At 39.3% G+C, this 26,727-nt stretch overlaps 1 protein-coding gene across 6 annotated transcripts in view; it reads right to left on the reverse strand.

Annotated features, from left to right (window-relative positions):
- Window positions 1-26,727, reverse strand: part of NALCN (sodium leak channel, non-selective) — a 280,557-nt gene that overhangs the window by 218,853 nt on the left and 34,977 nt on the right. For all 6 annotated transcript variants that reach the window (XR_005017238.1, XM_036831753.1, XM_036831755.1 and 3 more), the window contains exon 7: window positions 16,614-16,768. Coding sequence is in view for 5 of the 6 variants with exons in the window: in XM_036831753.1 (XP_036687648.1) it covers window positions 16,614-16,768 (155 nt within the window). In the remaining variant the exon portion in view is untranslated. The remainder of the gene's footprint in view (window positions 1-16,613; window positions 16,769-26,727) is intronic.

The raw sequence follows: 26,727 nt of genomic DNA on the forward strand, positions 1-26,727 counted from the left end.
CCTCGGGTTTTAGGAAGGTTATGTTTTAAGTTGGTTGGTGGGCTAACCACTGTTCATTTTATTATTGTTACGTTTACGTAACTCACAGAAATGTTCCTTATGTTTATTCTTTTATATATATATATATATGTGAATTATCCCATTATTTTTGTAAAAAGCTAAAAAATTCCTTACTCCCTTTTTTGGCATTCACCGAAATGCCAATTCTTCTGGGATGACCCAATGATAATTGAGAAAAAAATACGTTCCTTTTTTTGTACAGAAGTACATTATTTACAAATCTATATCCCCAACTAGATTATGAATTCCTTAATCTGTTCTATCCCATCCCCACCCCTCTTCCCATCCCTAGACTTGCATTCAGTGCTCAGTCTATGTCTGATAAATGTAAAAGATGAAACACTGTGTCCCCAGACAGCTTCCTACAGGAAGAGCAAGATGAGATTATGCTGGCATCAACAATAGAAAATGATCATCCTACTGTTCCATATACTCTTTCTGAAAAAGTTCAGGATCCCTAAGCATGGACATTGTTGGAACAGTGAAGCCAGTACATTTGACCAGAAAATAACATTTAGATCTTAAAAGAGCTTTGTGGGGACTTCCCTGGTGGTACAGTGGTAAAGAATCTGCCTGCTAACACAGGGGACGTGGGTTCGATCCCTGGTTGGGGAACTAAGATCCCACATGCCGCGCGGCAACTAAACCCGCGTGCCACAACTACTGAGCTCGCATGCCTCAACAAGAGAGCCCGTGTGCCACAAACTACAGAACCCATGCGCCCTGGAGGCTGTGCCACAACTAGAGAAGAGAAAACCCACACGCCACAACTAGAGAGAAGCCCACGCGCCGCAATAAAAGATCCTGCATGCTACAACTAAGACCCAAAGCAGCCAAAAATAAAATAAAATAAAAATAAAAAAGCTTTGTGGATACAACTAAATATAATGCATTTGGAGAGTGACTATGGCACCGGGCAAGATTTTTTTTACACATAGAGGATTTCATCAAAGCTGACAAATGACCCACAAAGACAGAAGTCCCCAACTACCCTACAAACTCAATAAACCTGGACCAAAGGAAAGGGAAATACAATCCCATAAGTATCTAATGAACACCCAAACATGGGTAAAGTGTTGCTGGATGTTGCTCTGAGTTGTACAGATTGGGGATCATGAGCTGGGTACAATTAGAGGGGCAGTACCTGCAGACAGAATGCACCCCATGCTGAACATGAATGGGATATACAGAGCTGTCAGAGGCATCTCTTAGCAGACGAGTGCAGGGAACTCCCAAGGGTGTAGCCAGATATACGAAAGCTCAGGAACTCTTTTCTCTGCTGGCATTTGGGCTTCTTCAGTCCTAATCTGCTCTATTTGGTGAACCTCATCATCAAGACCTCTCAGTTCCTCCAGCCTCCCTGCCTGTCCGTCTTAGCCCCTCTAGTTTGAGCCTTGCTCTATCCTGTGCCAGACCAGCCACTGTATTGGGGGGGTTGTGACTCAATCATATAGACCTCCAAAGGAGAAATAGCTATAGTTCTGGAGGATGAAACATTTTGCTTTAAAAAATGAAATGTTCAGTAAGTATATACCCTCTGAATCAAAGAGATTTAATCATTTTCAAAATATTGGCCTGAAATAGATTTTATTGTATTTCATTTCACTTTTGGAAAATATGTAAACCATGTTTTCAAGGTGACTTTTTGTTACATACCTTTACATTTTGAAACACTCCTAGAATGCTTGTGTTTTACTTTTATAATGAAACAAAACATTTTAACTCAAGCAACCTTGTACATTCTATACACCCACTAGTACTCATGGAGTTTGAAAATACCCATTTGTTGTATAGGAAAAGGATTTCCTTGTATATAATAAACAAAGAAGGCTGAATTTGGATGCCTTTTTAAACGGTGGACTCTACTATAATCAGAAAACATACCTAATTATCATTTTGCTTTAAATGAAGTCCATAGTCCAGGGTTGTAAAAATATACCAACAGAAAATTACAATTTATTAAAAATAATAATTATTCCCTAAGCCTCTGTGGATTTGTAAATAGGCGTTTTTCTTTCGAAACTGATCTCAAGTACATAATCCCTAAAATCAAATTCTTCTTACGTTTCTCATGATAGACATGGCTCCTGTTCTCTCTGCCCATCTCATTTCTCACTCCTGTGTGATGAGAACATTTCTTGGCATCCTGATAATTTTATCTTCCATCTTTTTCTGCCTGTTCGTACTGAGTGTACCCTAAGCTATTCAGTATTCTAAATCTACCTGCAGGTTTTCAACTTATAAAAACAACAACAACAAAGCAAGTCTTACATATATGTGTGACAACTTCTCAGCTATGAAGAATTTTACAAGACTTTCCTAGTTTCCTCAGATTACAACTCACTAATATTAATAAAAAGTGAGGACATTATGAATTTGCAACATCCTTAAATAAAATACTTGTTAGAAAACCTCTCGTTGCCACTTGAGGTTTGATTTTAGATTAAGGTTGTTTTTTCCCCCTAATTTTCTGTTTTAAAAGTAAAATCGCAACTTCTGGGACATTTTCCATGCAGAAGTCATTTGGTTTTTAGCTTTCTACTTTTTAGACACTTGAGATGCTCAGTAATGCCACAAAGTATGATTCTTGCTGTATACTATTATTTCCAGTGCCATATAAAATTGTTTTTTACAGGAGAATATTAGGATGGGGAAGGAAAAAGTCTCCATTTTTGTATCCTATTAGACAGTTCACTGCCTTTTAAGACACTGATTGTAAGGAATGGCCCATTATTAGTCTTTCAGGTTCTTAGAATCTGTCTCAAAGGCTTTTTGTTATCAACTGCAGTCAGGCTTCAGACCTGTATCCTTGTTCCTGACCGATGCCCTCAAGGAACTTATCCACTATTATTTTTGTTTTTTGTTCTTGGAATGGAGGCAGCTATCAACTGTGCCTCTCTTGCTACATCTATTCCTCCTTTGATTTGATTCTAATACCCTCTTAATACACTCCCTTGTCATACATCTTTTTCCACTCTAGAAATACTTTCCCAGGGTTAGAAGAAAGGGTAATGGGATTTGCCAGTCTACAGAGCAGCCCTGTTAATTTCTCCATCATGATATAGGTGACAATATTGTTCTATGGTGCCCGTGTTGTGACCAAGACATTCCTGATTCTGCATTGCCCATTTGTGGTAAGTCCTTCATCCATGACACCTCACTCTTTTCTTTCTTTCCACAAGCCAAATCCTTACTTAGAACATGGCTTCTGCGCAGAATGTTCCCTTGTACCTTTCTGAGTTCTAGACGTTCAGCATCTATACTTTCATGAACTCTGAAATACTACAGCCAAATAGTGCCAAATAGTTCCAAATATCAGACAAAAGTCAAGTATCCAGAACATATATAAGAATAAGGCAAACAACCCAAGAGAAAAATGGGCAAAGCATATACAGACCGGCAATTTACAGAAGAAAAAAAATCTGATTGGCCAATAAACATATGAGAAGACGTCTAACTTGACTAAAACCTCGCTAGTTACTAGAAAGATACATAAATACCTTTTCACACCCATTTGATTGGATAAAATTTAAAAGTTTGATAGTATCAAATACTGACATGCTGAATGGAAAACATATAGTACTCATAGTGCTAGTGGGAGTTTATAGGAGCAATTTGGAAGTATCTATTAAACAAAAAATGTGCATACCTAGCACTTCTATTTACAGGTATCTATTACAGAGAACTATTCACACTGTGCACAAAGAGACTCACGCAAGAATATTTAATACTCCACTGTGAGTAATCACACACAAAAAGGAGAAGATGTCTATCAACTGTAGAATGAACAAATAAAATGTTTGACAATCATAGAATTAAAAATTACCTAACTGCTAAACTAAGTGAAGTAGATGCACATTTATTCATGTGAATAATAAGGAAACAGCACTACGCATGTTTTATATACACATACATATGCCTATTCATATGCAGGTGAGTTTAAAGTCTGAAAGGGTACAGGGACTTCCCTGGTGGCGCAGTGGTTAAGAATCCGCCTGCCAATGCAGGGGACACGGGTTCGAGCCCTGGTCCAGGAATATCCCGCATGCCGTGGACCAACTAAGCCCGTGAGCCACAGCTACTAAGCCTGCGCTCTAGAGCTCGCGAGCCACAACTACTGAGCCCACGTGCCACAACTACTGAAGCGTGCGCGCCTAGAGCCCGTGCTCTGCAACAAGAGAAGCCACCGCAATGAGAAGCCCGCGCACCACAACGAAGAGTAGCCCCCGCTCGCTGCAACTAGAGAAAGCCTGTGCGCAGCAATAAAGACCCAGTGCAGCCAAAAATAAAACTTAATTAATTAATTAAAAAGAAAACACCGTTCACTTTATAAAAAAAAAGAATACTCACACACATGCACAGGACGTGTGTGTGTGAGTGTGTATATTCAGCACAGAATTACTTGCAGTAACACACTGAAAATCACTTAGGTGTCTATTGGTAGGGAAACAGTTACAAGTGTTTTATTAAATATCATGAAACATGAAGATGAAAGAAGGAAGGAAGAAAGGAAAGAGAGAAAGGGAGGGAATTATATATGGCAGAATTTATTACTTTCATTAAATCTCATGTTATTTGAAGCATTATTTTTTTTAATTTCTCTTGTGTTTATTTTTTTCACATCTTTATTGGAATATAATTGCTTTACAATGTTGTGTTAGTTTCTGCCATATAACAAAGTGAATCAGCTATATGTATACATATATCCCCATATCCCCTCCCTCTTGCATCTCCCTCCCACCCTCCCTATCCCACCCCTCTAGGTGGTCACAAAGTAAAGCATTATTTTTATAAACTACAAATACTTAACATATAACTATAAGCATGCTAATTTCTTGGAAACCACTAGATATTTCCAATGAGTACTGTCTTCTATGTATCATGTGAAAAAAATCATCACTTCATGCCCTCAGATATCCACTTTCAAAACTCCTTCTTTCACTGTCCAATGAAAAGTCACTCTAGCAGCTGCCTTTTCTAATCCATTATGCAAGAACTTCTGAACACCTATCTGCTACATACTAGACAGTGTATATCTTTTTTTAAAATCATGTCTGCAATTTCTATCTTTACACCCCCTTTTTTCCTAATATTCTGAATAATATTTATCTGCATATCTAATTTTAGTTTAAATAAGTCTGTGACACTGTCAGAATCTAATGAAACCCTAAGACTTAGTTCCTTTAGAAAACCTCGAGCACACACTTCTGCATGTAACCTGAGGGCATTTATGATGACTGAACCCAGGGATAAAATGCTGGTATATGACCAAACGCTCTCATAACTATTTCTCTTATTGAACCTTCTGGATTTTATCCTCTATTTAACAAAAATACATCGTTTTCCCTGTCCCATGATAAAGGAATTCCTTCAGAGATCAAGTAGAGAATTATCACAGATTAAAGTAAGCCCTTTTGGTTGAATTCTAGTACCCTAGTTTTCTCTTCTACATGTGTTTTCATAAAAATCAGTAAGTAATCCCAGTAGCAACGCTAAACATAAAGATTAATGCAGGGAAAACAACCCTTTGGTGCTTTTTCACAAAGTATTATAAATCTCAATTACATATTTTACAGATTAGTCTTTACTGTGTCTTTTTTGCAACTGCAATAAAAATGTACATTCTGTAATAAATCATATTTATAGATACATAATAAATTTCTATTTTCTATTCATTTGTAAGTTTTCATCTGATATCACATACAGCCACATGAAATATGGTTTAACATCATTTAAATCTGAGGAATCAATTTTTAGCAGCAGCATCAAGACAGTTCAATTTACATTCTATTATGATCTGAATAAAAGTAATTTCCTTTCGCCACATTTTATGTCCATATTTAATATCAGATGTAATAAGAGACAAATTATAAAAATAATAGCATGCCAGTAGAAAAAAACATAGGAAGGAATTTTAAAGTAAAGCAAATCCTAAAACTGAAACATTAGACTGTGTAGGTGGATTCACTGTCAATCCTCCTGCAGGAAAATACAGGGGTAGTTCCAAGCACCGAACACCACCAGGGGTGAAGATAACCACTGATGTTATTTCTTATCAATATTTAATACACCTGATTTATGACTCACACAGGTAACTGAGTTTATATCTTGTAGCCAATACTACCCAAAGTTAAATGAGGAAAATACCACAAAAGTAAGTAACAGCTAAAATATACTACCCCTTGGAGAAAAATGTCAGTCCCAAATTTCAGTTTCCATAGTAGCCTTCTTCAGAAGTGACTTGGGAGTATCTGTATAAGAATCTAGCAGGCTGCAGTCTACTCTAATTTTTTCATTCTCTTGAAAGGCCCAATTAATTTATTGTTGCCAGAAAAGAATTTACAAAAATTATAAGTCATCCCTTAAGTTTGTATTCGCATTCAAGACTCACATTTTGACTTCTGTGACGCTGATGATCTGTGGTTTTTCTACCTCATATTTTAAGGAGGGCTTTTCTATTTTACGAAGAGCTTTATGGTTTTTACTTTTTTTATAAAGAGGACAAATAAGTTAAATATTCTTTACTAATATGTCTAATAAAGAAATTAACTAATATGCATTTTCAAAATCAACTTAAATAAAACTGTTGGTTAATTTGCAGTATTTAGAAGGCAAACTTAACAGCTGCCAAATAGTGAGTCATGGGTATGAAATGTACAGGGTGGGGAACATAGTCAATAACTATGTAATATCTTTGTATGGTGACAGATGGTAACTCGATTTATCGCGGTGATTATTTTGAAACATATAGAAATATTGCATCACTATGTTGTATAACAGGAACTAACATAGTGTTGTAGGGCAATTATACTTCAAAAACAAACAAACAAACAAACTCATAGCGGAAGAGACCAGATTTGTGGTTACCCAAGGCAGGGGTAGAGGGAGAGAGAATTGGATGAAGGCGGTCAAAAGGTATAAATTTCTACTTATAAGGTAAATAAGTACTAGGGATAAATATAATGAACACTACTGTATGTTATATATGAAAGTTGTTAAGAGGGTAAGTCCTAAGAGCTCTCATCACAAGAAAAAAAAGCAAACTTAAATACTCATATCTCAAAAGGAAAGAGAAAGTTAAGTTCAAATACACAGGAGAAATTGACGCGTGTAGGTGCAGATTACAAACAGTAAATAGATGTATCACAGTAGAATTTTGAATTTAGTTCAAATAAGTATGAACCTGACTGCAATGTACCAGATAACATCTTTTGTTACTTTCAAAGTTTTCTCCCACATCTCTAGTCAATGTGCCTACAATCTCACTTTGTATCAAAAGCATATTTACTCATTTTTGCTGCTATTGCCTCTAATCCTTGACCAAATGTCCATAGCTTGATAAGTATCTTGTAAAACTGCACTGCTGCCCAGGTATATTCTTTTTGTTTGTTTTTTGTTTTGTTTTTAAATTTTTTATCTTGGAGTATAGTTGATTAACAATGTTGTGTTAGTTTCAGGTATACAGCAAAGTGATTCAGTTATACATACACGTGTATAGATTATCTGTTCTTTTTCAAATTCTTTCCCCATTTAGGTTATTACAGAGAATTGAGCAGAGTTCCCTGTGCTCTACAGTAGGTCCTTGTGAGTTATCTATTTTAAATATAGCTGTGTGTAAATGTCAGTCCCAAACTCCCAATCCATCTCTCCCCCCTCCCCATTCTTCCCATCTGGTAACCATAAGTTCAGTCTCTAAATCTGTGAGTCCATTTCTGTTTCGTAAATAAGTTCCTTTTTTTTTTTTTTAGATTCCGCATATGATATTTGTCTTTCTCTTCTGACTTACTTCACTTAGTATGATAATCTCCGGGTATATTCTTTTTACGTTGAAATTCGTCCACATAATGAACACAGATCACACAAACTCCCTTGCAAGGGGCTAGATTCAAAGGCAGAGACCAGCCCCGAGTGGCCCTCGGTTTGCAGTGGACATGACTCTTCTTCACACTCACCCCTGTGTCCTCAAGACTTCAGGATGAGAAGGCAGGACGTCTGGTGGATTATTACATTGGAGAACATGTCTCCTCTTCCACCATCATGAGACTCTACAATGGACCAGCCATCCTGACAAGCCACAGGGAACGGTGGTCACTCTTGGCTGACCTCACAGATAAGGCAGAGTCTGCAGACAGAAAACACAGGCTTTGACCTTGGCACACGGGGCAGTAGGCCTTGGCTCCCAACTGTGGCCTGTGTGTGACTGTGGGCGAATCAGTTCTTTCTCATCTCTTTCTCGTCACTTACCAATTGGGAATAATGATACCTTATGGATTTATTTTGAGAATTAAAAAACACAATGGATGGAAAACCTTTTGCCTGATGCCAGATACATAATAAACAATCGATAAATGATAGCAGTAGTTGTCATAAGTAATGACAGTAATTATAATAATAAAGACTGTCTGCTGGACAATTAGTCACCATAAGAACATGGTGTTTGTTATTTACTGGCTTTATCTTTGATTACTGTGTAGCTAGAATAAGGAAAATAGTCCACTATAGACGGTCCATGTAGCATTAAAAGCATGTATAATTTAAATGTCTTTTTGATTAGTTATCTTCCAAATGCCCTGTTTATAGGTTGATCTTACTTATGGGCTTCCTTTATCTGATATAAATTGTTTCAATCAGGTTTAGTTCATTCTGACTTTTTAAACATTGAGCTTTTCTCTTTTGTTCTTATGATTCTGAAGGCGAACAACCAAAAAATGCCTGATAGCTATTTATTTCCTAAGTGACCTCCCAGGGTGAATTTTATCATTAAATGACATTCATTGGATTGTTCTATCAAAAGGAAACATGTTTTGTTTTTTACCTGACTGTACAATGAATGGAGAGTTAAAAACCACCACCTGAATAGTTTTGTATTCATCTTCTGTACCCAATTTCTTACCCTCTTTTGAAATATCGTGACAAGAAAATTGCCAGTTTCTTGGGCTGTGATTTCCTTCCCACGTGGGATGGATTTTGCTGTTGCTTTTTGTTCTAACTGGCACATCACATCTGTTTGCATGGTTGTCCTCTCCACCAGCATTCTACCAAAGGTGAGTGACGCTAACCTCCTACTACAAAATTAAGAATACAGCTAAGCTTTGCAAGGTATTTTTTGAGTTTCCTTCTGAATTAAACACTGATCTGAAATGTAAAGAGGTCTGAGGGAGACAGTAAGTTATAGGGTGAGTCTGCGAATCATGAGGAGGGAGTTCAGCCCTGCCTGGGGTGGAGTTCTCTGGAATTCTGACCAGTCTGGCTCTGATGCTCAGTTTCTGCACCTGGAAAACTGTGTCAGTGAGCCCCGGGACTGCCTCAACTTTTCCAGCTCAAAGCTCCTCTAATTCCACGTTTAGTGCTGTCACAGAAAATTGCAATGTCTCGGGTTGTACGTCCTGCATGTTGACAAGCGTGTGGTAACACAGAGGAAGAGACAGGCTGAAAGGAGGGTAAATAACTCAGAAAGCGGAAGTAGACACGTTTTCTAAATAGACTAAATGGATACGATTTGTTTGGTTTCACCTCTACAGCATGGGTTTTTTGGGTGTCCTCTGTCCCCAGACCTTTACACTGCGTGCTTACTACCTACATCCACACACACTCGCTTCAGTCACAGAATCTGAGTGTCTGCTAAGCAGATTCTGTGATCCTCAAATACGTCCTTTCAATAACGTCTATTCCTCAGTAGGCCTGGACCATGGGGGCGCGGGGTGTCTCAGGTGCACAGGCTAACGTTTCAGAGACGATGTGTGAGTTGAGGTCCTGAAGAAGGAGCCACAGGAAGAAGGGTCCCCCTGAAACGATGATGCAGAGGTCTGTACACGGAAGACGGGGACAGGGAAGCAGCCAGCATCTCAGTCACCATTTGACACGGGCCTTTAGGGGAGGACAGAAGACAAGCCACTGAGTGCCAGAAGCGGCCCAGGAAGCAGTGCGGCCGTGGCTTCCGCTCAGTGCCCTGCCAGGTGCCCTGCTTAGGGCTGTGGAAGGAGCATCTGTTGAAAGGCTGCTAAAGACACGTGTGGCTGAAATCCGGGGCCCACAAGTTCAAATGCATAGGGATAAATAAAATTACATATCCGAGCCTTAATGAAACTGTAAAAATTCAATGGCGCAGGCTAAATAGGGATAAGATTCTAAAGAGACAGGTAAAACACCGGAGTGAGGATAGTTTCCAGAGTGGCAAGAGAGGAATAATTGATTAACAAAGACTAAACACCACCAGAATGTAAAGTGGTGCAGCCACTATGGAAAACACATACGGTTCCTCAAAAAACTAAACACAGAGTTGCCATATGATCCAGCAATCCCACTCCAGGGCATATATCTGGACAAAGCTCTAATTCAAAAAGATACATGCACCCCGATGTTCATTGCAGCACTATTTACAATAGCCAGGACATGGAAGAAACCTAAATGGCCATCAACAGATGAATGGATAAAGAAGATGTGATACATACATATACAATGGAATATTACTCAGCCATAAAAAAGAATGAAATAATGCCATTTGCAGAAACATGGATGGACCTAGAAACTATCATACTAAGTGAAGTTAAGTCAGAAAGACAAATACCATATGATATCATTTATATGTGGAATCTAAAATATGACACAAATGAACTTATCCACAACTCAGAAACAGATTCACAGACAGAGAGAACAGACTTGTGGCTGCCAAGTGGGAGGGATGGACTGGGAGTTTGGGATTAGCAGATGCAAACTATTATATATAGAATGGATAAACAACAAGGGCCTACTGTAGAGCACAGGGAACTATATTCAATATCCTGTGATAAACCATAATGGAAAAGAATCTGAAAAAGAATGTATATATATGTGTAACTGAATCACTTTGCTGTACAGCAGAAATTACCACAACATTGTAAATCAACTACACTTCAATAAATTTTTAAAAAAGACTACACAACACCAAATACTGGCCCTCTATACATTGATAAGAATGAAGTAAAATTTGAGATATTAGTTAATGGGAGAATAATGCAAAGTTAAGAACACCTTGTTCCCGTCCCCTCCACTCTTCTCCTTTGCTGTAAGATCCTGAACAACCTGAGGGACAAACTGGTTCAAAGAAAAGGGAATAATATCAGACATCGAGGTGCTAATCTGAAAGCATCTATATCCTGCCCTCCTTTGTTAAAGTGGTCACTTATTCTCAAATAACAGTGATGTATTCATATTTTGCCACCATATCTCTAATTTCTAGCTCATCGTGTGTCTGTGCTGTGCCAGACACTATTCTATGTGTAGTTTCTCAGTTGCTTCTGACAACCCTGTAAGGTAGGTCTATCACTCACCCATTTCACAGATGAGGAAATCGAGGCAAGAGAGGTTCATTACTTTCCCAAGGTCACCATGCTAGTATCCAGTACAGACATGATCCAAACCCCAAGGCCATTATCTTAAGTTTGAATTTTTTCTAAAGTCGTTTTTGACTTTGTAATGCATTTTCATGGCAAGTATCCTTATGCCTCCATTGCTGGATTCATATATTGTGTAAAATGATACTTGCTTTTTACTGCTAAGTATAAACATCCACATCATCACCCTACCTCCCCTGTTGATCTTGTCCTCTGTTCCACACAATCACAGTTTGTAATATTTACACTATAGTCTGTAAATCCTACAGTTGTATTAGCTTTGCTCTTACAGTGAATACATACTAGAGACCAGGCCCATGACCAGTTATTCTTGATTGGCTGAACGGCTTCAAGAAGACTTCATGTAAAATGAAATCTCGAAATTCTTGCCTCTTCAAAAATAATCAAAAAGAGTTTGACACATTCTTTCCCTAAGGACCCTGTAAGCATTGTGACATTATATCTGAGAGCTGAATATTGACATGAAGTTTCAGGCCCCTCTGATGGTCCGCCTTAGAACTGACTTGACCTTTTTTTTTTTTTCTGGATACCCCATGGATGCCTTCTTTAGCTTTGAATTCTAGCATCTTTACTACGATAGGCCTAAGTGTTGACTGTTCTCTGTCAATTTACTGAGTCAATTTGTACCCTTTTAATGTGTATATTTAAGTCTTCTTTTTCTGCAATTCTTTTGAGTTATATATATCTTGAGTATTTTTTTCAGTTTTAAATATACCGAAAGGCACATTTTTATAGAAATGGTCCTGATTCTTTTTTATTATCCTTCACCTTTGACGTTGATTTTGAGAGCACCAGATATTTGTCCTGTTTCATGTCGGGAAGGGTGAAGTTATGCTGTGGGGTAGAAGTGAAGATTTTCACAAGTTGGGTGGGTATGTGTCTATCGGTGTGGCTTCAGTGGTTCACACTCTGCATGCACGCTAGAATCACCCGGAGAACTTTTTAGAGCCGTCTGTGCCTTCAATCACTGTAAGGTTTCGATTTAATTGGCCTGAGAATGATGCTTGAGAATCGGTGAGTTTTAAAAGGCTCTCAGGTCATCGTAAGGTAGAGCCAGATTTGCAAAGCTGGAGTCTTTCCCTCGTCCGAGTCTACGCTGATCAGCCGCCTCGGGGTGCTCACAGCTCTCTCGCTCCCAGCTGCCTGCAGAATAAGGGCCTCTCCTCTGTGATGCCACATGGAATTCCAGAAAAATCCTACCGTCAGCTACACAGTGATGCCCTGACTCGAAGAGAGGACTATTCTGCTTCTCTGGGAACACCGGTCATTTTATTTTATTTTCTATAATTTAATTTTTTTTGTTGAATTTTTAAACTGAACGGACAAGGAACACTGGTTGTTTTAGAACGTCAGTCTTCTTTTGGCTCCGAGATCCTCAGTAGCCAGAGTCTTTTCAGGAAGTTTTCTGTCAGACACCTGGCCCTCTGATATTGTGGTTTATAGTTATAAGCTTTTCAGAGTCCTTACATATGGAAACTGCATTTCTGTTTCTCAGTCTCCTTGATGTTTGGATGATTTCAGAGACGAAAAGGTCTCTTTACTCCGCAATCGTAAAATAGGGGCTCTTTGTAATTTTTTCTACCTAATGACTCTGGCTCTTAATACAGTTTTAAAAGTTGAGTTTTTCAACATCATCAATATTAAATTTTAATGAGACATGAAGCTACTTATAAATAAAATTTTATACATGCTTGAAATTCAATGTATTGCATGATAATTTGGACTAGTAAGAAAAGGAAACATGCTCCTTTTAAATTAATCATGATTACTTATATATAGAGTACACTGGCCAAATTTAAATACACAATTAGGCACCTAATTATGTTTTAAATTTAGCTGCATGCAGAAAGAGATGATCACATGTGCCTAATAAAATTAATTTCCTCATTTTGGTGAAACATTATCTTTTGTTTCCATAAGAACTTTCAAAATAATCTAAAACACTAGTTTGTGTATCTACATAGATACATAATATCAGGAAATAGTTACCAATTTCAATCTATAGTGACCATGTTAACATTTTTTGATTATAGTTCAAAGGCAACATTTTCATTATCTAACCATTAGTGCTACAATGATGCTGAATTCAATCATCGTTTGAGGAAAGGAAGCAAACAGACCAAATTAAGCTTGTATAGAAAGGGAAGTCATGAGGAAGAATGAACACTGCCAACAAAAGCAGACGAAATCAGGGAAAAGAACAACGAGAAAACAACTTAATTCTCTATTATGGCTCTACATCCTAATACAAATATGACGTGTCACCTACGAATTCAAAAGGGCACATACTTTGGTCCATTAGTAAATATTTATAAAGGGTTTCCTAAGAAGCAGGCATTGCTCCAGGCCCCAGAGACATGAAGATAAAAAAGATGTGTTTCCTGTTTTCCAGGAGCTTAAATCCTTTGGAGATCAATGTGCAAATCAACAGTAGAGCTACGGTAAGATTACTGCCTTTGTGGGAGCCTACCACCCTCCAGGGCAATTCCTTCCTACAACTGGGCTTCTTAAGCCCACATGCTTTAGAAGGAGACTTTCTTGCTCAAAGAGATATTGTCCCCTACATTAGCTGAAGCTACTGTAAGTCACAGTGAGAAAAGATAAATCCACGTTAATATAATGCAGCAATTGGAGTTTAGGCACAACTGCTGCATTTAAAATGGTCAGGGGGCGATTTGATTTAGCAACATGATTTTAAAGGCTTGGAGGTTTCCAGTGCAAGGACAGCCTAACTCCTGAATGCTGGCCACTCTCCATACAAGACATGGGCACACTCAGCCCCTACAAGAAAGAGCAACAGACTCTAACCAACCATGCATTCCAGTCCTGCCCCAGCTTGGAGCTTGCTCCGAGCAGGTTACTAAATCTATAAAGTATCTCATCTCCCACACCACACCTGTGATTTCCTGCTCATGCCTGAAAGTCACTGGCGTAATCTGTAAAAGTCTTTGCACTTTTGAGACAGGGGGAAGGATGTAAGATTGGTTCCAAAGCCAGGTAAGTATAAGAGAGACAGCAAATTAAAATGCTTTACATCTGTTGGCTTCTAAATTTTTATGAACCAGAAAACTGTATCATTGGCCAAAAGAAGAATGCCCATCTAACTATCAATATAATGCTGGAAATTTACTATGAGGGCATACTAAAATATAAGAATAAAATTTAGGGATTTATTTGCAAAATGCACTCTTTAAAAATACCAACTATTTATGTTTCTTTCAGCGCAATTTCAGTATTATATTCAGTCCAAAGGCTGTAGCCTTGTGGTTTAGTTCATATATCTAGAACACATTTCTCACTCAGTGCAAGATCTTCACATGTTCTTTCTGAAATTCAAACACTTATCCCAGAGTTCATTAGGCCATCCTGCATAACACTATGCAGGAGCTGCTACGACGGAAGGCCAGGGTGGGAATAGGATTGATCAGCCACTCTATCTGATGTGTGAAGGTGGATGGGCTGGGTTTGAACCAGTTTCCCTCCTGGGTAGACAGGGGTGATGCTCTCTTCCCTGGCTATGAGATCCCCATTGTACAGCTGGCCCATTAAGAAGTGAAACCACACCAAAAGACAGATTAAAAATATGTAGATTTGGCTTCCAAAAGAGCACAACCACCATCCTGTTACACACTGAAAGACTTTCCTCTTAGGACCTGGGTAAAAGTGTCTAGAACTCTCTTCAATGTACCTGGGCCTTAAAACTTTAAGGAAAAATTAAATTTTTTCAACTGACTCCAACAATTCTGCTATGGACTGAATATTTGCGTCCACTCCCTCAGCCCCTGCCATTCATATATTGAAGCTCTAACCCCCCAGTGTGATGGTATTAGGAGGTGGGGCCTTTAAAAGTTGATTTGGTTTAGACCAGGTTGGGAGGCGTGGGGTTCTCATGATGGGATTAGTGTCCTTATAAGAAGAGGCCAGAGAGCTTTCTCTCCCTCTCTCCCCACTCTCCCTCTCTCTCTTCCCCCCAAGCCATCCCATAAGCACACGGAGAGAAGACAGCCATCCGCAAGCCAGGGAGAGGGGTAACCAGACCTAACCATCATGCGTCCTGATCTCAGACTTCCAGCCTTCAGACTGGTGAGAAGTACATTTCTGTCGTTCATGCCACCCAGTCTACGATATTCTGTTATGGCTGCCTGAGCTGATGGAGACAAATTCTCAGAGCATAAAATAATTGTTTAGAATCCCATGGTTTTTTGCTTCAATCGTGAAAGATGTGCAACTTGCATGGAATTGTAACAAATGCAATGATACCAACTAAATGGCAGATGCCAAGTTCTTTCTTTACTGTGCGTGACGGCACGTTTCAGGACTTAGTAGGACAAGCCACGAATCAACGTACACGTTTGGCACATCATATTCACATACAAGCATTTCCCATACCTCTGTTATATAGTTGGTGCACATTCATTAAGTATCTCATTAGCTGTATCCTGTTCCAGAATTACTTTTCGGCTCTCACGCACTCCGCAATGTCTAGTATTCCAGTTACTTAAGACTTACCTTGCCTACTAGTTAAATGTGGAAGGAAACCAAGTTTTGTTGACTCAAGGGGTTCTTTGAGTCCACAACCCTGAACCTTACTCAACAAATAGTTTTAAATGCTATAATTAAGAATTAATTGAGGGCTTCCCTGGTGGCGCAGTGGTTGAGAATCTGCCTGCTAATGCAGGGGACACGGGTTCGAGCCCTGGTCTGGGAAGATCCCACATGCCACGGAGCAGCTGGGCCCGTGAGCCACAACTACTGAGCCTGCGCGTCTGGAGCCTGTGCCCCGCAACGGGAGGGGCCGCGATAGTGAAAGGCCCGCGCACCGCGATGAAGAGCGGTCCCCGCACCGCGATGAAGAGTGGCCCCCACTTGCCGCAACTAGAGAAAGCCCTCGCACGAACCAAAGACCCAACACAGCCAAAAAATAAAATAAATAAAAGAATTAATTGAGAGATATTTAAGTCTATACAGACATTGCTGAATATACACAGACACAGACTGTATGTTATAGACTATAAGGGAGACTATATTAAAATTTACAGTTGTGTTTCTTAAAAACTATAGCCAGTCTGAACATAAAATATCAATTATACAACTATTTTTCTCCATTTCATAAACATTGTAAAATAGAAACTGAAAAGGTGTTTTATCAGTAAGACAGACCTATCTCATTAAAGCCACTGTAGCCCAGCTCTTGCCTGCTAAGTCCCAGATCTTCGAGGTCCATGCATTTAAATCCTGGGGGGCACTGGTAGCCTTCTTCCAGCTCTGGTGAGCAGTGGGTATCTGGGATAGCTAGACTATTCCAGGTTACATTTCTGCAGACAACACAGAAAAGGATTAGACAATTTCAACAAGTGTAAGTGTTGATTTAAATGCATAATGTAATCATTCTTCATAAATAACTGCTGTATATGGACACAGATTCAAGATTCCTGATTCATGAATGGTATTCATAACATTAATGCCATGAACATTCTCAAACGATACCTGATTCATCCACACAGAAGCTCTTTATAAGAACATTATCGCCATGACGGTTTTTGTCATTGAAGACCAAGACTCAGAAAAAGCAAAGGAAGGAATTTTTCTGTAGATTTGCAAGGAATGTTAACTTGTCTGGGGATTCCTTGTTATTCACAAATCCTTCTCCTACTATGGGCACAAATGTTACTTCTCCACTTCTAAGCAACAGTACATGATGATAGGCATTTTCCATATGGTACAAAAGTACTGCAAGTCTCATAAATGATACTTGGCCTTCTTCTGCATTGTCAGATGTTCAGTTTAGAAAGAAAACCAGATAAATAAAGTGAGACTGAAGGAATTAAAGATATCATATTGGAAAGAGAGAGATTATGGGCTGATTTAGTGATAGCTCCAGGAGTATTACAGGTTTTTATTTATCTATTTTTTAGGTAGTTGGTGATATAATTACTTTTCATCTTTCTGGAGGACACACTGGACATTAAGTTGATGTGGAAGGATTTAGACATGTAATGGCTTTCTTGGTAGTGAGTACAGGTAACCACTGGAAAGGTGATTGTGGAATCTCATTCTGGGACCTTAAAATGGGCCCCAAATAGCTGCTATCTGAGACGACTGACATGGTTTGTGTAGGGGCCAAAGTTTAAGCTAGATGATTTCACAAACCTTACAAACCCATGACTTTATTATAGTCATTTCCCACTACATCAATATTTCTAGGCATTTCCTAAATGGCGACCAACCTTAGGACTGTCTCAGTCTCCTCTGCTTATGGCCAAATTGAGGCAGATGTGTTGGGTCACATTTCTTTTTTTAATATCTTCTTATATTCAATTGGCCACTTCCTTCCCCTTATATAACATGCTTTCTCTAGAGTATGATGCCTAACTCTCCACGATCCCTTAGCTGCTTGAGGCCACCATGCACATGTGCACACACAATCTCCTACAAAGACATACACAATTTTACACAGTCTTACGCACACACATGCACACAATCCCTGGTGATACACTGCCCAGTTCTATCTCAGTCAAAACAAACCTCTATGTTTATTCCTTCAGGATTCTGCTCTTTGTTAGCAGCAAGCGAGCTAATTTGTCGATACATCTCAGGGAATGTTTAAATAATTGCCACATTTTAAGCTGGTCCTTTGGACCCCACATGCAAAAGGAAAGGCTCTGCTTGTGGAAATCACCACTTGGTTGTGTCAGAAAGATATGATTTTAGGCACACACGTCACTTATTTCCCCTCCTTTTACATTCTTATATGTAGGCCAAATGATGCATCTTCGCTTAAGTCTAGCCTGACTCTATGTTTCTGAGTTTGTACCCACACATCAGAGCAAAGTGGTAAGGGAACTGGGCTTCAGAGTTTCAGAGGAAGGCTTTCTGGGTTGGTTCCAAGCTCTGCCATTGACTGGCTGTGTGACTTGAATAATTTTAAATGTTTCTAAGCTCGGTTTCCTGATCTGTGAAACAGGGAGAGAAGCTTGTGTGAGCTTTAAGTAAAATAAACCAAGTAATGCATTCATCACAGCACCTAGCGTGTTTCAAGTACTCAATAAATGCTTACTATAAATGATTATTAGTCACTACAATAATAAAATGTAACATAAATCCTGGCATGTGAAAACACAACAATAAAGGATTGTCAAAAGGATAGAAGGAATTTTGGTACGTGATCCTGAAAGCATTTTGTTCACAGAATTGTGCAGCTGAAAGAAACTTTATAGATGACCTAGTTCTTAATTCATAAGTGAGGAAGGTAAGGTGAAGTGCTGGAAGGGGAAAGTGTACTAGCCCATCAAAATCAGTAATTTTTTTTCACTTACAATACTTTAAAAAGACAATAGCAGCAAATATCTGACAAAAACACTCTGTCTACACAAAAAAGTTTCAAAACACATCATCTTTCAGTTATTTGGATAACTGGACTCTGGCGCCAGTCTGCTGGGTGTGAATTCCGGCTCAGCCCTTACTACATGTGTGACTTTGCCAATTTGTGCCTCAGTTTCCTCATCTCTACGATGGTGGGAAAATACTTCCTTCAAGGAGCTGTGGGGAAAATGTTACGTCTTTAAAATACTTAAAACAGGCACTTGGTAGACAATACGTGCTAGGTGTGACCTATTGTAATTTATAGTTTGAAGTTTCTACATTCCCTAGATTGAACCCCTAGCCCTGGCATGGACAGCCTCAGTTTCCACATTTCAAAAATGGGGACAGCAATTATACCTACCTTGTATGGGGGGTCTTAATGATTAAATGTGGTAATGTACCACTCTCAGAATAGCACTGGAAATAAGTTAATCACTCAATAATTGTTAACTATTTTGATCATTTTCATTAACTTATAAATATTAGGGTTTTTTTTCCTCTTTGATTCCACTTGTTTTTTCTTTCATATTAGTACTGATTCCCATTTGAAGCACAACCCTCACCAGAACAGATAGTATTTTGAAATCTTTTGGCTTCAGAGGCAGCAGATTTGAAACACGTTATTTTTGCCAACATCAAGCTCTTAGAGGATGCTTATTAGAGACATATTTATTAGATGATTAACTGCTCTGGAACTTACGTATCTAAAACCACAGGATAAATATCCTTTCTAAAAATTGAGATGAACGTCATGAGTTTCAGAATATCTACTGGTTATTTATCTTAGTTTCATTTTCTCAGTAACCAAGAATCTTCTAGATTTTATTTTTATTTGTTAATGTTAATTACTTCCTTGTTCATTTTCCCTCAGATAGTCAGGAGAGAACAAGAGGCTCTCTGGAATTAGGGGGGTGAAATTCTTTTTTCTTTTTTTTTTTGAATTTTTGAATTTTATTTATTTCTTTATTTGTACAGCAGGTTCTTATTAGTTATCTATTTTATACATATTAGTGTATATACGTCAATCCCAATCTCCCAATTCATCCCACCACCCCACCCCTGCCACTTTCAGGGGGGTGAAATTCTCGCTCCAACCAGCCATATACTAAATAGAGACAATGATTCTCCCAGTCATAATAAATATCCATTCATGCTTAAGTGGGAATCAATACTTTCTTACTCACAGCCCCCTAAAGACGTCCACATTCTCACCTCCAGAACCTGTGAGTATATTATCTTACCTGGCAAAAAGGAATTAAGGTTACAGATGTGAACAAGGCTAAAGCTCTTGAGTTGGGGAGATCATCCTGGATTACCTAGGTGGGCCCCACCTAATCGCACAAGTTCTTCAACGTGGAAAGCCTTTTCTGGTTGTGGTTAGAGAGCTGTGCCTGTGGAAAGGAAGGCTCAGAGAGATGCAACGCTGCTGGCTTTGAAGATGCTAGTTCTGTCCATGTGTCTCAGGTCATTCTCCTTTTCCATCTCCTCCTCCTGTAATTCACCTTCAGTACTGAGTTGCTCTGAGCTTGGTCCTTGGCTTTCATGATGCTCTCTCCCTATGCAATCAAGTCCACTTCCATAGTTTCAATTCTCTACCATCTTAGATGTCATTTTAGAGTCCCAGAGCTACATGTCCAACTGCCTGTTAGATCTCTCCACTTGGCTACACCACGAGCACCTCCAACTCTATGGACCCCATACTAAACTCAGACCCTTTGCCAACGTCCCCTCTCGTCACAAGCAGCACCAGAGCACCATCATCCAAAGTGTTGAGCGAGCCGCATATCTTGGAATCACCTTGATACCTTATTCTCCTGCCACCCTTACAACTAATCATCATGTTCCCTAAATATCCTCCAAAATCTCTTTTGGGTTCATTCAACTGTCCACGTCCACCTCTACCTGCACCAGAATCCAGCCTCCTAACTGGTCATTCTGCAGCCTCTCTCAGCCCTTCCCATCCATTCGCCACAGAGCATGTAGAGAGGCTTTTCATCATCACTGTCCTACGTTGTGTCGGTCAGTGACACATCTTTAATATGATCTACAAGACCGTGAAGGAGCTGGCTCTGGCCCCTCCGAGTGTCCTAGCATCCAACCACGTTTGTCTTCCCCCAGCTCTCCGGGAGCTCCATCTGCTGCAGAACCTTCTCCTCTGCTTGGAAATCTCTCCTCCCATCTTTGCTTGGCTAGCCCCATTTTTTAGCCTTCAGGGTCCAGCCTGAATGTCACCTTCTCAGGGGAGCCACCCTAAGTCACTCAGACTGGGTTAGGTTTCCCTATTAGAAGCTCTCAAAGCACCCACACTTTTCATTTCTGGCACTTGGGACCCGTGTCACTCATGTTTGTGTGGTCAACTCTTCACTGGCTTCTTCCCAACTCGACTGTTGCCCAGTGTAACTTTCAATTTCATATAGCTCCTGACACATAGTCTGTGATGGCTGAATTTATTTATGACCTTGGATAGTCTGTGTTGCCCAGATCTTTGGTCCACGTCAGTCTAGATGTTGCCATGAAAGTGTTTTTTAGATGTGATTAACATTTAAATCTGCAGACTTTAAGTAAAGCAGAAGACCCTCTATAATGTGGGTGGGCCTCATCCTATTAGGGGAAGGCCTTAAGAGAGAAGTCTCCAAAGAGGAAAGAATTTTGTCTCCAGGCTGCCTTTGGACTCAGGACTTCAATATCAACTCCTGCTGGAATTTCCAGCTTGCTGGCCTGCTCTGAAGATTTTTGTCTTGCTGGTCCCCACAATCACATGAGCCAATTGCTTAAATAAATCTCTTTTTCTCTATATATGTATACACCCCACTGGCTCTATTTCTCTGGAGAACCCTGACTAATACATAGTAGAAACTGAATCATTATCTTTGAATACATTAACAAATGTGTCATTCTTTCCATCATTATTTAAATCTATGACAAATTTATTTATTTGTTTATGTTTATCTATAAAGTAACTACAGAGGAGACTCTTCAATAATTGGCTCCTGTTGTTTTTACGCAAATTTTTAGCGTGATATCTAAAAATTGGCATGGATGTTCAATTTTTTTTTTTTATAAATTAATTTATTTATTTTTGGCTGCGTTGGGTCTTTGCTGCTGTGCATGGGCTTTCTCTAGTTGCGGCGAGAGGGGGCTACTCTTCATTGCAGTGTGCGGGCTTCTCATTGCGGTGCCTTCTCTTGTTGCAGAGCACAGGCTCTAGGCGTGCCACTAGTTGTGGCACGCAGGCTCAGTAGTTGCGACACATGGGCTCAGTAGTTGTGGCTCGCGGGCTCCAGAGCGCAGGCTCAGTAGTTGTGGCGCACGGACTTAGTTGCTTCGTGGCACGTGGGATCTTCCTGGACCAGGGCTCGAGCCCGTGTCCCCTGCATTGGCAGGCGGATTCTTAACCACTGCACCACCAGGGAAGCCCAGATGTTCAATATTTTAAATTTCTGGCTATAGTTGTTCCATATGTCAAAAAGAGTACTGGAATCCCTCAGAGTGGTTGTTTTTCAAAAGGCTTTCATTTTCTGCCTGGCATATGTGTTTTTTTTTAATTCTTAACAAAAAATCCTATTTGCAAATAACAGTAAGTGGGAGTTTGAGATCTAAGAAAACGTGCTCTGAACTTGTCACAAAGACCGTTTATGGCCACAGGCAACACTTCTACAGTTTTATGGTTTTAAGTTAATCAACCATCACTCCTGATGGTCCAGAGCACTCAGCTGTATCCTGGTGCACAGCATTAAGATCTCAGTCCAGTGATGCACCAGCTTAATGACCTCGGACCATTCACTTTAACCGTCTGAGCCTCAGTTTCCTCATCTGTAACACGTGAAACTTTTCAGCTATTTAAAAAACAGTTCCCAGAAGGACCGCATCCCACTTTCAGATGAAGGAAAAGGTCAATGATTAGACAGAAATCACGTGCCCCACTGTGCTCTGTTCTCACCCCTCCGCAAGGCTCTACAACGCCACTGCAGTAGCTCAAGGCTTCACGTTCATTACTCACAATGTCGTTTTCTACTGATAGCAAACTCCTGTCACTGCTGGTGGCACCACATTAGGTGCTGGTCTTCTGTCATTACTGCCACCTACAAACATAACTGTGCTTATTATTATTTAGCCCCTTTTCAGAAATTGTCTTTCTCATATTCTTAGTGGGGCCACTTGATTTCATTTGTCTTTTTATTCATTCAAAATAATTATTTTTGGCAGGTCTCTTCTATGCCCCATAACCTGCTAGGAATGGAGATGACTGAGAAGGTACTTCCAACTCGGGGACTTTACTGCCCGGTGTGAGAGAGAGAACAGAAAAGTAATGACTGGAGTAGAACATGATGAATAGGTAAGAGCTATCTATATGCTCATGGTGTTACAGGAGCACAAAGTGGAAACATCACATATGACTGTGGATGGTGAGTGGTGAGTACTGGTGTCCCTCATTTGAGAGAAAAGCCCAAAAAGTAAAAAAAAAAAAAAAAAAAAGAAAAAAGAAAAAAACACTAACAGAAGAGGTTATAACTTGTTAGTTGCAAAATTTTCACAAAATATACTCTTAATGTGAACTTACAGATAGCAATTTTGTTGACATTTTTCTTACTTTTTTCCCCTGGAAGAAATGAAGTTAAACAAGATGATGACTTCTCGATAGCCAAATCTTATCCATTTGTTGTAAAAGACATTCCCAGAGGCCAAGCTACAACATATTTCTGAAGTTTGCGTTCTGTAAGGAAACTGTCAATGATGCAAAGAAGGAAGTACACAGCACAACAAACCCGCATGCCACAGACAACACTACACACCTGAAGAGCGTTTTGTAACTTATTGCATCAAGAAGGTTTCTTTTCCATTTCTAGTGTATGTTCTAGGAAGAAGTCATAAATAGAAGAACACACTTCCAGTTAAACCCATGGGGTCAATACACACACCATCTTTACGCTGGGAGAACAGTGAACATGGCTTAGGTTGTTGCTTGCCTCACTCCTAGTGGCAGACACGAAAACAAGGTTCATTCTCTTGCTAAAAGCTCAGCCCTGCATTTAGAGGTTGCTTCTCTCACCCTCTCTGTGCTGACAGCAAACGTGCTCTGGCTGTTACCTGCCTTTCAGATTTGTTCCACAGAATCACTGGGCTTTGTTTTCACCTCTATTTGGCCTCCTCTCTCAGGATTAATTAAAAACTCCTATAAACTGGCCTGGCTAATTCTATTGCTGGATGCTTTGGAAAACGATTCCCACCCTGGAATTTGCAGAGATGAAACTAGTTACTGATTTTTGAAAACTTTTAATTGCTCTGTCTGGACTTTTAGAGGGACTGCAAAACAAGACGACTAGTCTTTGGCAGGAAATAATATTGACATCACACCTCTTTTTATAAGCAAGTGAATCTGGCACTTTTTCTAAGAAATTAGGAAATAAATTTCTCCTTACTGTTAAACTGAGAGTATTTTAATATGATTTTTCCATTCTTTCATCCTTTCCTGAATGGCTAGGTAAGCAAAGCCATAAAGCACTGAATTCATCATGCACCAAAATGGTAAAATTAAATAGTTTTTCGAACATCACATGAAATTTAAATGACAATATGTTATTTTATTTAAATTTTTTAAAAATAGTCATCTTACCTTGTTATCTCTGAATAGCTTTTAAATTATATATTTTCCCCAAGTTTACTTCCTTATCTGTATCTCTCACTACTTTGCCAATATGGATAAGGGACAAAAAGATGTGACAAGGGCCAGGAGACCAGCATCTGAACCAGGGTCAGGCAGTGAGAGGTACATGAATGTCTTCAAAAAGAGTATTAGAAAGGCAAAGTATCAGGACACGCAAATTCAGTGATCAGCTCCAAACTGGAAATGTGAAAACTGTTTTGAGGTTATAAGACAAAGTCTACTACCCTTGAACCTGGGCCAAGAGCTACTCAAGCAGTAACTCTCCGCCCTTTGCTTCAGGAACTAGCAGATCAGAGTGAGAAGATATCTGTAAGCAGTCAGGTGACATGATGGTTAGTGGTCCCCACAATTTGAGGCCAAGATTACAGGACTTCAGCTGGTGATTTTGCCACTTAGTGAGTATGTGGCAAGGAGCTATTTCCTATTCTCTCTCACAAGGACCATAATACCCAATCTATGAGATCACGTTATGAGTTAGCAGTTAGGAATATAAAGTACTTCATTCATTTTAGGAGCTCAAACTGTATTTACGTTTACTGGCTGTGGCTTGGCCGAGTTACATGGTTGGAGAACAGCCTTTTTTTTCACTCTGTAGGCTTCCACCCTTTTGGGATGGTCAAAGGATGCTAAGGGCTCCACAAAGGTAAGAACATGTAGCTACCTGAAACGTGAAGGCCAGGCAAGGATTTAGGAAATGCCAAAGCCCCTGTCCCCAGATGCGCTTGACCACAAGGTGCACTTGACAATGCAATCGCTAGACCTAAAAACATGTGAGTCACTGAATGAATAAAATTGAGAGGACTGCCCTAGAATTCCCAGAACACATGGACAACCTGCTTCTTTGTGAGAATGACAGGAGGCTCTAATTACGTCTGTTGCTTCTTAGACATTTCTGGGGAAACAGCCTTAAGGGAAGAGGAAACTCAAATCACCCTCAGGTGGAGCTCTAGCAGCTAAAAGCTTAGCATTTCTTTGAAGACACGTGATTTATCTTTTAAAAAGCCATGCAAATTGTGTTCTAGTCTATAACATATCTTCGGGAATTTTAATGCAAAACTAGGGTTTTAAGTCCCTGATTTCTAATCCGGCCAATCTGGCAATTTCAGCCCTGCCTATAAATACAAATCCGTGGATGCAGCCTGTAGTCCCTATTTTCACAAAGTTCCCCAGGTGATTTTCTCTGCTTAAGAGATCTAACCCTAGAAATGAATTCCCGAAATGGACTGCTTGTTCTGCTATAGTCATGGCATGCTGGTGCGGCTTCTATCCCGGGGAAAAGCAGGCTGGTCTGGCTGAACTTGAGACATCACAATGATACTACATATGATGTCTACGAAGGCAACTACAGTCGACACTCTTTGCCAGGGCCTGGATCGGCAGGCTCTTCATTTCACGTTCACGCGGTATGTTCCGAAGCGGCAGTGCATCATCTCAGAACTCAGCCCTAAAACAGGCAGCCTTAACCACTTACTCATACGGCCCATTTAGAACTTGTCTCCTAAGCATACGCTTCTCGTAACCGAAGAAGAATTAAAGGTTTTACTCAAATACTCTGGAGACACACATGCTGAAGATCACCTCACATATTGACCGAATTACAGTAAATATTTAAAAGCACAGAAATCAGTGTCAAGGAGATCTGGTTTTAAACCTTGTTTCTGGCACTTCCAAGCTGTTTCATCTTAGACATCTTCTTTAAAGAAATTGAGCTTCAATTTCCTTCTCTGTAATAGACGGTGTAAAAGTGGAACACAACTTACCAGATTGTTACGAGTATTAAATGAGAAAATAACAGATATCAGTTGTTCAACGAAGGTTATTTCCACTAACAATAAATAGGAGTCTTATATATTAATAATTATATTAACTAGTTAATATAATTATTAACATATTAATTACAATATAATAATTATAAATTAGTATTGCATATGATTATAATATATAATAAATATATTATTAATCATATTAATAATAAAATCTGTATTATTACATTATCCTCTTTTGGGGAAGTAAACATAAGATCAAAAGAAGTGCTATAGTGTAATTGACCAAAATAAATTACTCAATTTCTTTTAGACCCTTTTCAAACTGTAGGATTTTCTTTTTTTATCCTGAAGACTCTCACGAATGCTTTTGCTCTTTTGGTGAAAATCACACAGGTATTAATTTTTCATATGGGAGTTTAGTTTATTCTCAAATATTTTCTCTTTTCTTTTTTGGCCACGCCACACGGCTTGTGGGATCTCA

Source organism: Balaenoptera musculus, chromosome 18, assembly GCF_009873245.2.
Source record: "Balaenoptera musculus isolate JJ_BM4_2016_0621 chromosome 18, mBalMus1.pri.v3, whole genome shotgun sequence".
Classification (NCBI taxonomy): Eukaryota; Metazoa; Chordata; class Mammalia; order Artiodactyla; family Balaenopteridae; genus Balaenoptera; species Balaenoptera musculus.